We start from the raw sequence: 18,641 nt of genomic DNA, 5'->3' as shown, positions 1-18,641 counted from the left end.
AGAAAGATTGCTGAAGTCAGTTCAGAAACATCTCGGTTTCTCAGCCAAGCCCAAACAGCAGCTATTTTCTGAAGCCTGAAGCTGGTGATTTCAGTGGCACTGGCAAGCCGTGCTCTGTGTCACATTAAAATACGCCTCCTGGAACCTGTGGGATAATCACAGCTCCACTCATCTACAAGTTACAGGTGTTGTTTAAACAAGAGACAAGAAAGAATGAAAAGTATTATTTCGTTCTAGTCCAGATTTGTGTACCCAGCTTCTATCTCTCATGTTTTCACAGAGGAACACTTCGGTTGTGATTTTCATATGCTTCTGTTGAGAGGGGCCTTCTGCTTCTTGCTGTGGGCTTCCCAGCCACCCGCAGCCACGAACCGTCTCTCACCCAATCCAGAATACGACCATCGGCATCAGAATATGACCATTAGCTCCGAAAATGACATGCCTTCCTTTAGCATACTCTGAAACTGTCCACCAAAGGGAGAGAAAGAAAAGCTGGGCTGAATCCTCTGCCACAGCTACCATAAAAGCCAGTACCTGGACCCAGCTGCCCAGCCTCCACCCTGAGACAGAGCTATCGCCAGCTGCCAGCTAGCAGAAACAGCCCTGAGATTCAGACGGTAAGAGTCGTGGTTGCAATGCTGAAGGGTCAAATTTCAAGCTCTGCTACTGATAATATATGGGCATCGGTGAGCTGACACAGCAACAAGGAACACGATTTGCTCTTGTCTTTTGCTTTTCAAAAACAGACCTAGAATTTCAACATACCGAAGAGTCACACTAGGAGCGTATTGAACAACTGGACTGTAATGCAATTATGTGGTCACATATCATTTTTTCCACAGGACATCTGTCTCATTCACTGCACGAGAGGGACACATGTGTGGGTAAAATCATGATGGCATGAGCAAACTGTAAATCTGTCAATTCCTTAACAGTGAGGAGCTTAACTTTTCAACCTAAATAACATCCTTTTAACATCACACACATATCTCATCATGTACAAAAGTATTCAAACAGAATTCTAGAGGAAACAGCTCTGCAATTCCATCCAATACATGTAAAACAACTGGTGTAAACACATCAGTGAAGTTTGTGTCTGTTTCCAGGCACTATTACAAGTCAATCTTGCATACTTCTAGGCTAGACAAAAAACAAAGTCAAGAGCACGTACAGCTGCCCCAATGCAATAACACTCTCCCCAAGTACGTAGCAAAGTCTGAAGGCACACAACACCAAACCATCATAAACTGTCCTAACACCAATATCAGCTAGACAGCTTATGGTTACAGATAAATGCCCAAAACCACAATAACTTAAGAAACATAAATAAAATAAAGATACTCTGCCACCTTGCTCGAATACAGATTTTGGTTACAATTTTTTGGACTAATTTCATGAGGTTTGAGTTTCTCATGGTTCTTCAAAAAAATTGGTATAATGGTTCCAGATCAAACAAAATTACTAAATACTTTTGTGAATTTGAGAGCCTGTCCTCCTCAAGCACAGGTGAAAATCAGAATCACTAGTTTCTATACAGGTAGAAGCACTTCATTATTTCATGGAGGTTTTGTAAGGGCAGATAGAGTGACAAGCTGCAGAGAGAGATACTGCAGTAACAAACCCTCTAGGTACATCTATATAAACATCTCAAATGAAAACGTAGACACTGATGGTTATGAGTATTACTGAACAGATGAACTCATCTAAGCTTCCTGACAGACCTCACAACACAAAGACATTGGAGTATGATCAGAACATTTTTCCCTCCCAGTTCATGATACAGGAGGACTTTCACAGCAGGAGCCACGACTGGGCTGAAGAATTCAGCCAGCCAGAAGAAATAACTAGGCCAGACATCGCAAATTGCCTCTGAGACCAATTTTAATTCAATGTATTTGATAAACATGGGCAGAATTGGTGCAGAAATTAGAAGGAAGGAACTAAAAACAATTGTTCACAGAAAATAAAAACACCATATGCAAATGTCAAAGGGTATAGTCATCAAACATGACAACTGGGGCATAGCATCTCCTCATTTCAGAGCACAGAACCCTGAACAAATACACCTGTGAATTGATGCCAGATGCATAATAAAACTTATTAACATCAGCCTTCACTGCCTATCTTTCACTAGATGTATCTCATAACAATCATTCTGCCATTCAGGACATGAAAGACTCCTTACACTATTGCCATTAAAATAAACCATCAAATATACTCAGCTCAGAAACAATAACTGCTTTTTCTCCAACTGTGAGATTCCTCTTTGGAGATATTCAGGTCTAAGATCCAAGGCAGATACCCCTGATGTAACCTGAAGTTCAGCATATCATATATTCTTAGGGCCAAAATAAAGACGGCCAATTCCTCCAGGTAATAAGAATCACCTACGTTGTTCCCCCTGACTCCTCAGTTGAGCTGTCACGATTTACAGGAGCAGAAGAGCTGTTCTGAAATTTTATGAGAAGGAACAATTTTTAATTTAAGACACCCAGCAGATTTTCTAATTCAAGCTAGTGTTGTCAATTTTTTAGGGATGTTTTCATAGCAACATTACATTCCCTTTTCCCCTTTTCAGAGCCTTGTTCATCTAGGCTCCTGTTAGTTAAACCACCTCTCCTAAGGTACATACAGAAACTCCAGCTATAAATGCTTAAGCAAGAGAGTTCAAACACAAATTGGTCCTGACTGTTGAAGGTTCCGCAGCACACCCACAGCATTCCTTTAACCATTCACATTTTCACAGGTGAACACGACTGCTGTTATTCAGCATGCAGCTGAATAATAGCGTATACAGTAGCTTTAGCCATGCAAAAAGACAGGATGTGTTTCTCTTTTAGAAGTGGTAAGGCCTTTATGAATAGACAGGTGTTTATGAACAATAAAAATCAACATTAACTATAATAGGTTATATATTTGTATTCTTATAGAAAGACAGTAAAATTGCAGGCATCTGTGCCTACAGCTGTAATTTAGCATGAAAAGAAGATTATTTTAAACTGAATTCAGTTCTGATAACTGGGGGAAAAATAACTTTCCTGTTTACTCAAAAAAATCTTTTTCTTTTTTTTTTAAATAGACACTGGCATTTCTGAAGTCCTGTCAAGTGCAATGGAAACAAAGTAATGTGCACAAAGTCAAAGAGGCTTCAATTTCATGTATTCTCGCTTATATTCCATATATTCGAATTTCCAACAGGGGGTAGCATTACACTACTCCAAGAACATTTGATATTTAAAACACACTCAGTTTCCTCACATTTGCTACTCTGAGCTTCCTTGTACAACAGATCTGTTAATTTCCACTCATTCTGCACCAGATGAAAACCACTGAAGGCAGAGACTCCAGCAAAACTACCGTACCACTGAAAATAAGGCTCAGATGGGGCCCCAAACGGCTATGAATAACAGCAGACTTGACTCTGCTGTGCCGATAATAAGCAGTTTGGTGTTCTCATCTCATTCTTCTTGCTCAGCATGTTAAAGAAACAGAAGAGGCAAGGTGCACAGACTGGATGCAACATGTGGCATGATTAACTTTTTTTGAATTTTAAAGTTCACAAGACTGTGCCACCACTGAGCATCTCAGTACTGCAGAAACACCTGCAAAATTAGGAGGGCTTGACAAATGGCAAGTGCTGTTCTACATTTTCTTAGAACAGCACATACAGGTAGAAACAACATAGTTCTGCTGCAGTAGGAGCGTTAGCCCATTTCAAGATTTTAAAGTCCATACAAAAGTACCCATTTAGCAGGAAGCTTGGAGAGATTGAAAATAAACAAAAAGGACAATGATTAACATATACACATATGCACACATGTACTCACAAAGGGATTCAGATATCCTTGCTCTCTTGATTAGCAAAGGAGTGATTTATGGCAAATTTACACCAGAAGAGACACATAAGACAAAAGGTCCAATAATCCATTCATTTCTTGACACTGAGACATTCCTTCTCTGATGAGGAAAGGGAATGAGCTTCAACCAACATGCATAAGAGATATTATACACTTTTCAGTGAAAAACAGCTCTTATGCCACTGTACTGAGAAGTATCCTAACTTATTACAACTACTCTTGTCAAAAAGTTTCTAACAGAAAATTAATTCCACCAATTATACAAAATTGCATAAAGTATCCCTTTTACTCAAGTTTTCTGCTTGCAACAAGACTTTAAATCCAAGACATCTATTCATGAAGAAAAAGGATATTTTTTTTTTGCAAATAAAGAGTTTAACTATGACTCTACAGCTACAGTGACAAACAGTAAATAGAGAAGGGCTGAAATGTGAAAATATTTCAAAAGCTGGCAAAGTGAAATCTCAGATGTTAGAGACAAATTAAACCTACCTCCACAAATTCTTAGAGATGGAGAAAGTTTATGTTAAGTTGTAATTACCATTTTGAAACATTCACCTAGGGACTGCCCTAAGAAAAGTCTGTTCCTTCTTCTACTTCCCCCAAAGAGTGTTGTTCCACAGTGAGAGCTTAGCTTGTGCTTGCACTAAAAATACACTTGGGCCTGTTTTGTAGCCAATGGAGCTATGCCAATTTACATTAGACTAGTTATTTGATTCCTTCCTTCCAGCCCATTCCACATAAAGACATGAAGAAAAGAATCCTTGTTATAACCTGTACATCCTGCTCCACACAAAGAGAGAACTAGAGTGGGCTTAATTATGAGCCTATGAAGAATAAAAATGAAAGCCTTGCAATATCATCTTCACATTCATTTTCCTTCTTTTTCAACCTCACATTTACAGCTAAAGTTAGTCAGCTTCTCCAAGAAAAAAATTATTAACAAGATAATCAATGATCATCATTAGAAAGAAATGGGTGGAACTAGAAGGACAAATAAGGGAGAGAAAGCTCAAAATAGTAAGATTAAGACAAGTGTTTTCCTTTATCCCCAACCCATCACTGAAATTATGGTTTGTCAAAGGTAATGAAACTATAATTAAGCTGCACAGCTTCAAAGGATACAGATACTTAACTATGCATGGGGGCTGCTCACAGGCTTCTCCTATATTGGAGAGCACTGCCATAAATTATTAGGTATAATTATTTCTGTAGTTTTCCAAAGCTTTCTAGAGCAGTTATCTCCATAGCACGTGCGTTCTGCTTGACTTTGTGTCTCAAGGAATGAGATGAATTGGCAAACTTCATCTGGAAATGTTTTCCTAGTGCTACAGAGGGTTCAAGTGTACAGTTACTAGCCCTGATATAGCCCACTTAACACTTCTCTGTCCTTGTAATAAACCAGATCTGGAAAAGGTTTATATTTCCTTAATATTTTCCGGGCTCAAATTTCTTGTACATTCAAAATTGCTTCCAATCAGCATTGAATTAGCAGAGGATTCCACAGAATCCAGACTGCTGCAGAGGATGTGGCTAGGGGAGAGGGAATACAGCCAGAGTTCATGTCCTACTGATTCCCAGCTGTTGAAACAGTCATTTTGGTTGATTGACAGCTGGCTGCTGCAGTTTATACTGCGAATAGCCCAGTATCCTCATGTGACAAGACTTAGGAGCACAAAGTCAACTTTAAAGTCCCTTTTCCATCTAGTCTTTGGACTTGTGTGGGATTGAACTGCTTCAGAGAAGGCCTCGAGGACTGCTTTCTTTCATCTACCCTGCTTTAGGAAAGAAAACATGGACATACACAAAAGATAACGCCAGGGAAGACATACAAGCAGAGCCTGCATGCAGTAAAGGCACTTTACCGCAGCCTAGAATCTGTGTGTAAGACTGGTATGCACTCACCCTGTCCTGGCTGTCATTTATCATATGGATCGCATTAACAGTCACTTGTTTTGATCTTATCCCCATCCTGCCCAAGGAAGCTCACTCTAACTTTTACACACACACACAAATTACACGTTGTCACAGACACATTGAAGCATCAAACTTCATTGGAGCTGAAGCAGAGGGGATGGAAAAGCAACAGTAGCTCCACGTAACATTTTTCCCCACACATCTGTCCTACACTTATGGATTCAATTACTCCCTGAAGCAAGTTAGAGTTTTTCAAGGGACCCTTCCACAGTCAATATGTTACTGCTCTAGCAAGGATGGCCAGTATGCAAGAAGATCCTTCCCTCCCTAATTTAGGAATGGAACAGAAAAGGCTGTTTGCAACTAGTAAAAAGCTGGGTAAAGAACATTTTTTACACCATAAAAAAGATTTGCTCAGTTGCTCAGGCACAGTTACTTTAAGGTTTCATTGTGATACTGTGGTTCTGACCCAGAGTTCCTACACTTTGAGCTGAGTTAGCCAGCACCAAAGAAACCCAACAGTAAGTATCTACTTACTTAAGATGGGACAATTGACTAGCTGAAATACTTAACTGCAGATCGTCAGACAGCTTGAACTGCTCCAGAAGTTCCCTGTGGTCATCTGCTCTCACACCTCTTATTGTGGAAGAGCTCAGAGTTTTACCTAATCCCTATTCAGGCAAAATGGCTTTTGACCTCAAAAAAAAAAAAAAAATCAAAGAAAAGAATCATTGCATCAAAAAAATTTGGAAAAGTAGATTTGATACAATATGCCTCTCCAAAAGAATTTAAGAAAACAATACATGAAGAAAACATAATACAATTTTTTTTCTTTTCTTCCTCTGTTGTTACAACTTGGCTTGAATCTCGGTCATATCCTTAAGCATGTTCTTGATATCTTGGTCCTTTGTAAATGCTAAAAAATTGCTCCACCCTCTGGCTAATCCCATGGTTAGAAAGAACTGATTTTCAACTGCCATGTCCTCAGTTGTAGACTTTCTGAATCCACTGAGTGTAAAGGTTCCTGCATTAATAACTTCTTTCCAGTAACTCTGCAGTTCTTGAAAGACACCATTCTTCAAGCTCAATTTCACAGAAAAAAAATTCTGTTGAAATAATGTATTTGGTGCCACTGCTCTGTGATCTTTCATTAAATAGAAAATGGCTTTGAACTGTTTGTTGAAGGTATAAAAATTAGCAATAGACTTCCCAGCATTTAAAAAAAAAATAATCGTAGAGCAGTTGCTCCATCCTGGCAGGTTGATTTTCTTCTTTAGTAACTCTTATTAATGAGTTCCTTTTCTGTCCACAGTTCACTTGAAAGGCAAACAACTTTCTGTCTCTCTCACTGCAGCCTGGAAAACATCACATTTAATATAATCTTTAGCACTTGGGTAGAATTGTCCATATCCAAAGTACTATAGAAACACCATCCCATCAATCCTGACAATAGCCTTGGGAAGTAAACATTATCCAGTTACAGATATTATACAACTAGGTAGACCGAGGTAAGCTGGTCAGAGCCACAATAATAAAACCATAACACAAAATTCCTAGATCAGTCTAAATCTCAAGCTTCTTACCTCTCTTGCACACCCTGGCATTCCCCTCCGATTTAAAGTGAGACATTGCCCAAAACTTTGCCACCACAAATTCTGCCAGGAGTCTGCATTAGGCAACTGGCTTTCTAGCACAGCATGCAGGTTTGTAAGATGCATCCAACACTAAACCAGGCAGGGCAAGAACACCAAAGTTTAGTATGGATTTCTTCTGTATTTCCTGAGGTCCAGAGCAACCAACCCCGCTCTTCCAGTCTCTGCTATGTGGACTTTTGCAGAATTGCCTTTCTTTTCTTCTCTAGACATGTTCCCTAGCATTTCAGCAGAAGCATTCATAACTATGTATAATAAAGCAATACGTAAAATCGCCAGGCAACTTTAAAACAGTCCATCCTGAACACTGTTTGGCAGGCTTTGCTATACCAGAATGGCTTACCCATGTTTTCTAACCCTCCTGCCTATGGGAAGTATTCATTCTGTTCCGAACATATAAATATTCTTCAGTGATTCATTCCTCAAATTGATTTCAGTGTATTTTTTTGTGGAGCAGGTAATAAACAATTTTCTCTTCAGTGGATTTGTTGCCACACCTGCCATTTTCTTGCTAACAAATGTCAAAATCTCATTACCCATAGGAAGATGTTGTTACCCTATTATTAAACTTTACTAAGCCAATATAAGAAAACCTTATTTGCTCTTTATAAACCAAGTAATACAACTTGGCATAAGGTTGCACAGTTATATTAGAAACAGATTAGATTATTAGATTTGCCTATGTCACAACCTCTGCACGACTGATATCTTAAGGATCTAATCTGATTACAAGTCCGTATGGGATATTATCAGCCAGACTGACAGCATTTCCATAGGTATCTTGAAGTAATAAGTATATTGGGCATCTTGAATTACCACAACTAATTCCACTCATGTGTCTTGTCATGGGTTGTGGACAAATTTAAGCACAGTTTGTGTAATTTTGTTGGAACACATTTCATCCTTCTAATTTGCATACTTCCAGTTTTAAGTGGCTCTGTCAAAAAGGGTTGGTAGGAAAGGTCGCACCCCTACTGAGCATCTACTTTCAGTCCTCTCCTCTACTCACAGTGAGCTGCTGTCAACCCTCCAGACATCTCATCCAAATGATTGCTATCCTACTGACACTCGCCGATTCCTTCTGAGCCACGCAATTACTTTGATATCAGTGACTGTTAATCAAAACAGAATATTTTCTGCATAGCTTTCTTTAATCCATGATCTTAAAAGTATAGTGTTGGTAGACATTACAAACATTTTGCAGAAATGCAAGTCAAGGAATTGAGGTTCTTTTAAAGTAACTTTTTTTATGATCTTGCAGAAGGAGAGGAACCACATGGGAATCAAACCTAGGGGTCTTAATCCAGGGCTGCCGCTGGAGTTATTTGCTTCCCTCTGAGTTCAGCTCAATGTAATCCATGCTTTCCTAATCTCTTTTGTGGTTCACTCTGCAGGTGAATTCTACTTTCTCCCTTTTAGAAAATGAAGATAGAATGTGTCTGCTAACACTTTATAGAATTCTGTAGATTTTTTCCAGAAATAAATGGATTGTTATTTAGAAAAAAAGACGACAGAAAAAAAGCCTTCCATTTTCCATTGGCCACGTTCCAAGCAATCTGATGAGTCTCTTTACAACTGGATCAAAAACAAAAACCCCACAAACCCTACATTCCAAAGGAAGTAATTTTTTTCCATCTTTTATTGTCAGACGACTCCTCTTTCAAAACATTTCTTTCTCTCTCTTCAGAAAAGCTGTCGTTCCCAACAGAGGAAGAAGTAGCCATCAGTTGTAGTAATAATAAAAGTTGTTATCCAGCTCGATTATATTTAGGGGAGGAAGTAGATTTTCCCATTTGTTCATGCTTATGTGTATAAAAGGTCAATACTGCGGGTTATCAAGATCTTCACCGACTCTCTGACAGAAAAGTAATCCAGCAACATTTCTATTTAGTACACAAGAATTAATTCTGCTGAGCTAGGTTGTCTACATTCCCTCGTGCAGGAAAGTGCTCTCTTCTCTTGACATTATTAATATCATTTCACTTACCAGTGCTTCTGCGGCAGGCACTTCTTTTCCCATTACAGACCACAGGCTATCTTTTCCACTTAGTGCCTGATCCCAAGAAGTGCCGAGAGCTTAATTCTTATTATTCTGAACTCAGATTAGAACCTCTAGTCTTAGCACAAACACTGTGGGGATTCTTTCATGATAGATGGAGAGTATCTTCAGTATTATTTTTTAGATAAGAAGTAAGGCAGCCTCCTACAGTGCCGAAAGCAAGTTGGATCTGCACAGTTCTGGTGGGATTGCCCTGTCTTGTAGTTTACTGTGAAGTCTCAAATCCAAAGTCATACCCATTAAGTGACCTCCTCCAAGCAAAGCTTTGGAAGAGCCGGGTAACTTATATGAGCCCTTACCAGCAACAGCAAAGTAAAAGGAAGCTGGGTCTCCTCTTGATTATTTGGGAGTGAAGCCTGTTGCCAAGAAGCATAATATTGTACAGAATAACAGTGGTAAACTGAGAAGAAAAAAAAAAAAAAAAAATCTTCCTTCCCCTGTGAACTGCTGATAAGCAACATCTCAACACAGTGCATAAGAAGATCCAACAGCACCTTCCTAAGAGGATGAGAGTTAACACTGTGATAGACTCAGGGTCCTGGCCAAAACTACAAAAAGGAAAACAAAACAAATCAAGCTCTGTGATCAACACTACACCCACCTCTTTTAAGCCCCTTTCCTCTGCCAGTTCCAACCAGAGAACATACTTTTGCTCCAATCTTTGATTTGTACAGTGCTGTGTGCTTTTGTCAGCACAACCAGCTCCAGAAATGACTGCATTTCATAGTCAAGGACAGCAATGATCATGGATTTCTTCTATTTCGGAAAGATGTTGTGGGGAAATTGGTGTTTTTAAAGATGCCTTTGAATCTGTGAAAAGGCCAAAAAGCAACACTACTTTATTGTAAAAATTTCAGAGCCTTTTACAATAACTGCAATGTAAGTAAAATGCCAGATTATGAAATCATTGTCCAGTGCAGTCACCTCATTTAGTGGTGATACATGTTATGGAAGATGCACCTCACTGCAGGTTAATGTATCACAGTCAGGACTTAAAGAAAAACAATTGGAATTAAATCTTAAAAGAAGAGAGCACAAATACAAGTTTTCTAATTCATGCCAAAAGCCAGTAATACCCAGAATCAATGGTCATCAAAGCATATGAGAGCCTCACAACCACACTGTCACTCAGGTCAGTAATACCGACGACTGACTTCCAGATTCCTCTGAGGTGCAAACTGTTCCTGTTGCAGTTTTGACGGTGTGTGTGTTGCCTAACTGCCCAGAGCTCTGGGATTAGAGCAGACATACAAGTAGAAACAATGCTGTGGAAGATGACAAATGCATCCTTCTCAACTGAGAATTTAGACAGCCTGCAGCTTTTTCGAAGGTGGGAGGAAGCATAAAATGTTACATTAATAATGTAAAAAAAAAAAAACCACCAAAACACAACTTTGCAAAGAGATGTAAAAGGTGTATAATTACAAATAATCATGTTCCTATACTTTCACAGAAAGCAGGGAAATAAACACACTGCAAGATAAACACATAAGGTGTTCAGTCTCATGGGGAAAGAGGTAATGGCTCCAACAGAAAAAAAAAATAGCTACATTAAAGTTGTATATAACAATATGTTATGATTTCTTTAGTATCTGTTTTAATACTACATTAGAAAAGTACCTGATTAAAAGCCAAAAAAAAATGAAAACGTTCTCAGTTACATGGATGTGGCAATGCAGTCTGCAGCCACTATTTCTCAAATCTCACTACACAAGTTTACACCTTATAGGCCTTCTCTTTTACCCCTTTCAAAAGCAGCGTCTACAATCAAAGGAGACACATCAGCTAAATCCAGGGTTAAGGGTTCTGTACAGGATTTGGAAGATCAAGGCTATAGTCCCAACCAGTTACAGGCTGTTCATCACCTTGGTTAAATCAGTCCATGCAAGACCACAAAACAGACCTCAGTGCAAGATGTTCTTTAGAGTTCAAGCCCCTTCTCTGCCTGAGGACACATCAGCCTTGCTTCTCTCTAGGCTTAGTCTCTCCCTGGTCTACAATGCACAATGGAAACACAGATATTCATAGTAGCTCTAGATCTACCCAGAGACTCTGCACTCCCAAAAGGCTGCATGTGATTAACAAGCCCTGCAGGGACATGGTGCTACATGATTAAATATACTGAATAAAGCGCCTGCTCAGGGATCACAGTACAGACTTGCACATGCCTTCCCTTAAAGTTGTAATGCAAAAGAAAGTAGTTTCTACAAAACACACTACAAGAGGTAAATTGCCTTTCAGCTAATCAAAGCAACTCCCCACTTAAACCGAGATCCACATCCCCCCAAGGCAGGTACCAGATCTCCCTATATTGTGTAGGGAAGGGTTCTCAGCCACTCAGCGCTGTGGATCCTGCTACCTGACAAAACCCTTCAACTCTTTTGTGCATCGTGACCACAGCATTCCCATACTTCCACTTACTACAGATATACCGGGAGATTCAAAGTTCGAGGCATACCGTTACTGTGGTAGCAGGAACTATACAAATACCTCACAGAGGATTTGGGTAGACCGGCTGCTAATTTGGGACCAGTGTCTCCAAGGAGGTTTTGGTATTTTTAAGTAATCAGCTACAGTAGGTAGCTGAATACCAATACAGGATTGATGATAACAACCACGCACAAACTGACATTTTCTTTTCTCCTCTATCATGGCAAGTTAACTACCAAAGCAGTAATCAAGCCTATATTTCTACATACATAAGAACTCCCACTGACATAAATATGAGTTTAGGGTGAGCTAGACATACATAAAAGTCATTCCTACTAATAGGCACATTTTGAGCTGTCAACAGTGATTTGAGCATAACACTAAGTAGTGTGAAGAGACAGCCATAATCATTCCATATTAATTCAACTCACAAGAAGATGAAGGTCAGGGGACAAAAAGCAAAGCAAAACCAAAACCAGTACTTGTCAGATGGAAAAGGACAAAAACAGTTGGAAAATAATTTTATTTTTCAGACTTCTAAGAAAATTTACAAACAATGATAGTGTAAAAAAGAAGAAACCCTATAAAAAAGGTTGACATTATTTCTCAAACTATAGCATCAAATAAAGTTACAGAGCAACAAGCGTACAGTCAAATTCTATTCATCAAATTAGTATTAGCTAAGTAGTTGAAAATGTAATAAGTCCAATAATAACTCTCTACAGCTTACTCAGAAACCCCATAACAATCCAACATTCTGAGCTTAAAATATACTTAAAATACACAAAGAATTCATCTCTGCAATCATCTATAGCACTGAAACCACCTAGGCAAAAATTACATAGCAAAGGCATACCTTGTGAAGTTTGTAAAGAAGGACATCTTGAGCACACTACAATAACATACAACAGAAAGCAAAACACCCTGCATGCTTGCTTATTAATCCCCAATGTCTAATATGAAATACAATATAGAAATAATAGAAGCAGTATTTAGTGACTTTCTTCATGCTGGTTCTATTCTTCATCCAGAGTGAAACAGAAAGGCTTCCTTGCCCTATTTTCTGTTTGAACCTTGGCACTTTCCCAGGGTATGTTCTCCCTATGTTCATCATCATCCTTGTTATTAGTGGGGCAGGTGGTTCTCAACCAAGTCAATCCCAGTCACGAACGCCACCATGCCTTCCACATATGCATGTCTTCATCCTGCAACCTCTCTCCAACTCTTCCCATGCTGAACTCCAGCACACACAGGCAACATGCTCAAATCTAACCTCAATTTGCCAAAGTTTACATACAGAGCAGAAAACAAACCAACGCTTATATCCTTTATTACTGCCATAGACTTTCCTTTACTCAGGTCACTCACTCACTTTAATTAGTAGGCATTTAAAAGCCATCAACACAATTTAATTAACAGCTTAACTTGAAATTGCAAAGGAAATCCAAACACTGGCACACTAAAGCCTTTTGAACATGAATTTGAATAAACGTGAAAACCTGGTGTCTTCATTAATCCATAAATCAACTCCTTCTGGCCCTAACTGCATCTTAAACATATTCTGTTCAGAGCATAAGGAATAAGAATTATTTTTTAGTTACAGCATGTGGATTTGTGCTTTCACTGAATTCATCATGAGAAAAGCCAAAGACGGTGTCCATTAAATACTGCTGAAGTAACTCATCTTGACAGTTCAGGACAATGTATCAAAAGGTTATTTTTTCTTTCAAAAGTAAAAACAAACCCATGAATCATTCCATTTAATGAGATTTCTTTCACAAATGCTTACAAATGGGTAGGGAAAAAAAAAGGATAAGAAGCAGATGTGCATATCTCATGCTAAAACAGGAGTTAGTAAGAGTGTTGCACCAGTGTTTCGCTCACCAAATTTGTTTAAATATTGACAGTTCCTGAAATTCTTGCCAACTGATATTATTAGGGCAACTAGAAACACCATGAAACTTGACAGCACTTTGCAATAAAAGATGTGGGTGTGTATGTTGTTGGGGTCAACAGGCAGTTAAAGAAGGAGTGGCATAATTTAGCCTTTAATGGCTTTGAAGATATACAATGGAATACTCACTTTCAGCTTCCTGTCTGCCACAGACGTCCAGGGTAAACTTTGATAAATTCATGCCTAAACTGACAATTCAGATCACTAGACCATGTGAGCTAACTGTACCTTAACTAATTCTTTCCTTGCTGCTTATAATGAAGCCATCTTGGAGCTTTCTGATCCCAGACCAGAGCCCTCCTAGGGATCAGTCTTGTGCATTTTTCCCAACTTCTCTCTAACTACAGGCAGCAGACAGAGGAAGCCAGCAGCAGATACACTGCTGTGCACCTCGCTGCCTGCACTGAAGAAAGAAGTGGGAGGCTGAACCTCAGGCTCTTGCATCCAACCAAGCTTTCAGAATTAGGCTAGAGGGCTAGTGAGGGCCTTTGGTGCTGATGGCTGGCAAGGATGGTCTCGGAAGAACACTGATCCTAGTGATCAGTGTAGACACAACTTTGGCCTGTCACACCGGTGCCTCCCTGCCTCCCAAATGCTGCAAGTACATGACAAAGTAACGTCCAAGATGCTGTTACAGAGGCTATACAAGCACCTTAGGCAGACAGCATTTTCTAGTTTTCAGACACGTGAAGACAGTCAATGATGCAAATGCATGAAATAGCTCGTGAGAAGAAAATAATCCCTCAAGTTTATGATTTTTTAATTTTTCTTTCATAACTTACTATACACTCAAGCCCTTTTCATAGTGATTTATGTAATCCCACATGCTCAATGAAAATGTACACACTTCAGTGACAATACTTAATTCCTCAAACAAAAGTCTCTCTTGATGAATCCCTACTTCACACATTCCTTTGACCACTCCATCTAACCTTTCCAGCCTTTCAACAGCTCACCAACACAAACAGCTTTACCTTCTTCTAGTTCAGCAAACACATTCACCAAAAAGGTCTTCTCCAGAATAGGTAAAACCAGAAATATTTTCTCCATGCAATGTACAACTAATGTATAAAGCCTACTGCCATAAAAAGCCAAGAATTTAGCAGTGCTCGAAAAGAACTTATAGGAATATCAGTCATAGTAACAGATACTGGCAAATGTGTTTAGAAAGGCATATGAATCTCCATGCTTCCAGTTTTCAGTCTTTATGTGACTGGTGATCAAAAATATTTTTTCCTGCAAATACACTGTCCTGGTAGTACACCACTAATCAGTTTTTGTACACCTCCTCTAAAGTATCTGTCACTAGCCAGTTATAAATATGATACTGGCTTAGTTGATCTGCTATGGATTGCCATGCTAACTTGACTATCTTCTCTTCCCCCCGTGAGAAGCTTCACTAATCTGGCTTCTTGTGCAAGACTGGCTCAAACTACAATGATACAGAAAAGAAAAACATCAATAAAATAAAAAATATGTATTGTGGTCACCTAAAGAGCAGCACATACTATTTGGCCTCCCTTCTTTCTTCTCTTGAAATACCAGCAGTAAGACAGATCAATGTCCTTCATGGTAAATTACTATATGACAAATTCAGCCCTCTCATGTGCCTGCTTGTAAAGCTTCTGTCTGTCACTGTCAGCCACTAACATACACCCAAAACCAAAATTGGCCAATTTAAAAGTAATGATTGATAGCTTATATTTTTCAGTGTTTTCTTGATCAGGCACAGATTTTGAGGAAACTGGGTGCTAAGCCTCTCAACTTGAGCATAAGCAACACAAAAGTTATTACCAATTCAAATTATAAAGGAAATAATAGTATTTATGACTTGCAACTTAAGTCATTTTAAATTAATCATGCTATATTAAGTAAGGCTTGTTAGCATCTGCTCAGTGTTAGGTATTTACCTTTAGTCCACCACAGATTGGACAGGCTGAAAAAAGAGCTCTGGTCATCCCAAGGTGGGGGCTACATGTGTCATAGGGGTCAGCTGAGGCCCCACTAGGTGGTGACAACTCACTACTTTTGGAGTCTGACACCTGTCCTTGTGGTTTTGTGTCTGACCACCTTGAAACAAAATCCACATATGTCCCATCACTCGAGTCCTTGATGCTTTCTGTGAGTACGGATGAAGGCCTCCCTCTGTCCTGGCTGTGCTCAGGTACCCTGCGTGCTTCCAGGTGTGGTAGTAGCAGTTTTGGGTCACTAGCACCTTGAGGTGACAGGGCCTGGTCCTTGGGTAGCATGGAATCTGCACTCTTCGGCTGCACATCTTTAGAAGCTGCCTGTAACAAACTCCTGGGTATATCATAAATATGTCTGAGAGAGCTGGGAACCTGATACTCTGATCCCACACCTCTCTGGGGCTCACTGTGAGGACAAGTACATAAACTCTGATCCGAAGGAAAGTTCAATGGCAAGCTTAGCAATGATCCAAACTCATCACCGTGGCAAATGTCCAAGCTCCCAGCATAGGAAGAGAAGCTTCCAGAGTAAGAAGAGTGACTACCAGTAGCTATTCCACTGTCAGAAGAGCTCTGACGACCTATTTCCTGTAGCTGTCTGGATCGGAGGGGCTTTGGAGGCGGTTTTGTGGTGCCACGTGCCCCTTCTGGAAGGGTCTTTTCTTCCCCAAGATGAATGCCCTTTGCAGCTGCCAGTCCATGACTCTCTTGAGAAGTGCTGGCTGAAGATTGTTCAGGCCAAATTGTCAACCTGCTCCCAACACTAACATCCGAGTGGCTGGTATCTGAAGATGAGCTTGAAAGACTTCTATCGTCTCCTAGAAAAGAAGAAAACACATCAACCTGTTTAAAACACAATTGACAGAAAGGACCCTGACATTCCATATCTTTTTTGTAAGGGGAACCTCTGTCAGGAAGCCAGAATTCCTGCAATAATTCCTATCCCCACAGGAAAAATTAAATGCAAATAGTATGTTACCTTGCCATAACCCTACCACATTATGGAACCTAATGCATTCAGGGCTAAATTTTTAGAGTTTATGCACCAAGTTCTCCCCTTTTCAACCATATTTTACTTCCGTACAGTTAATTGGTTTTATTTTAGATATTCCTATCTCATATCACAAGGAACAGTCATAAAATCCCATGCTCAGAATACCTGAGGATGCTCTGAAGAAAACCTTGTTACTGGAACCCAAAGCCATACAAGACATTTCCGTGTTTCTATGTGATCTGAATTAACCAAATTATTATCTTGTTTGTACTTTTTTCTCTATTTAAATCTTATCTGAATGACATCAAAATGAATGTTAAAGAGACTGCAAAAATAAAATAATACTTAAGACCGTCCTGTTCTCTCCTGAGCTCTCCTACACTGTACTTCTTCATAATATCCATACCAAAATCCAACCATACATCACTGTAACAAACAAAAATGAGAATACTAGTATTATAAAAATGTTTACATATCTATATACAAAAAGATCTTACGTGATTCATTTATGCACATATTGCAAGAATTTTTTTTCTCACTGATACTTGGAAGAAGGACACTTTTACAGGTAACTACTGCTATCCAAGACAGAAGATGGAAGAAAAAGATTAAGCATTGGCATGAAAGGGCATAAGAACAACACACAAACATCACACAAACACATACACAAAACCAACCAAACAAGCAAAGAAACCCCACTTTCTTGTAGCGGCACACACAGTCCACAATGTTATTTCCTTCCTTCTTAATAAAACCAATGTGAAAACAAAGGCTGACAGCAGGGTCATTTTGTAGGTATTAATTTTAATTAACTTTATTAATTTTAAACCTTGGGCAATAAGTTGACAGATGGGGTAGAAAGAGGAAGGGTCCACTGCAAATTGTGACCTGAGCTTCTGGTATTACTAGGCTATTTCTATTCTCAGGTGTTGAGGGAAAAGTTTAGAACAATTCTCTTGCTCTTTGCGGAATAATTCTTGATATATACTATCACAAAATAGCAATGTTTATCCCGTGAAATCTAATCCTTTCTTTTCCCCCAGTGCCCACTGCATGATGCTGGCCTGTGACCCCTGCGTAAGTGTAACTCCTGAGATTAAATTATACAGCTGTCTAGATGGAAGGCATGAACTACAAAAATATTAGTGTAGTTCTCAGCAACATGTCCAGAAGAAGAAATACATTTGTTAAATAAGAGTTATTCTGTTTACAAAACCATACATTTTTATTGAAAAAATAAGATCATTGAATTTATTTGAAACCACTTCTCTTAGACAAATATTTTAGGCAATTATTTTAGGGGATCCCTCCCACAGTCTTGAAGAAAATGCTTTAAGTATGTAGAGCTAGCTACATGTTCTCCCAGGCAGTGACAGAACCTAGATGTCCAGATTCAGGCAAACGTCCTCCCACTAAACCTCCAGGAACAGTCGTCTTGTTGTAATATTTCCCATGAACACAAATATTTAATTTTCCAATGCAAAACTCAAATAACAGAATACGAAAATCTTACTCTAGGATTCCTCATTCTCTGAGGATTATAACATTCTTAGGAGAATCACGTTATAAATTCAAGTAATCTCAAGCAGAGAATATATACAAAGTTGGGCTACATGTTTTCTAACCAGAGTGACTGATTAAAAAAAAAAAAAAAAAAAAGGCATGCTTCTCTATCAAGTCTCATTTGTTTTCCATCAACCTAGTCAAGTCTAGTAGTTATATGCTAACTAAGAAAAACCTCAAGAAGTCTCAGTGGAATTTTGTCACAAACCACATTACTCAGCACTGTCAAGATTAAAGTAGCCATGGAC

General features: G+C 39.1%; 1 protein-coding gene across 4 annotated transcripts in view; it reads right to left on the bottom strand.

Moving 5' to 3' along the window:
• DOK7 (docking protein 7) overlaps nt 1-18,641 on the bottom strand; it is a 71,366-nt gene that overhangs the window by 23,818 nt on the left and 28,907 nt on the right. For all 4 annotated transcript variants that reach the window (XM_087737750.1, XM_087737753.1, XM_087737752.1 and 1 more), the window contains one exon: nt 15,780-16,654. In XM_087737750.1, the coding sequence (XP_087593876.1) occupies nt 15,780-16,654 (875 nt within the window). The remainder of the gene's footprint in view (nt 1-15,779; nt 16,655-18,641) is intronic.

The sequence above is a fragment of the Nipponia nippon genome, unplaced genomic scaffold (genome assembly GCF_047370975.1).
Source record: "Nipponia nippon isolate SJK-2023a ecotype South Korea unplaced genomic scaffold, ASM4737097v1 scaffold_6, whole genome shotgun sequence".
Lineage (NCBI taxonomy): Eukaryota > Metazoa > Chordata > Aves > Pelecaniformes > Threskiornithidae > Nipponia > Nipponia nippon.
The sequence above is the reverse complement of the archived record's forward strand: the minus strand, read 5'-3'. Positions and strand labels throughout refer to the sequence as shown.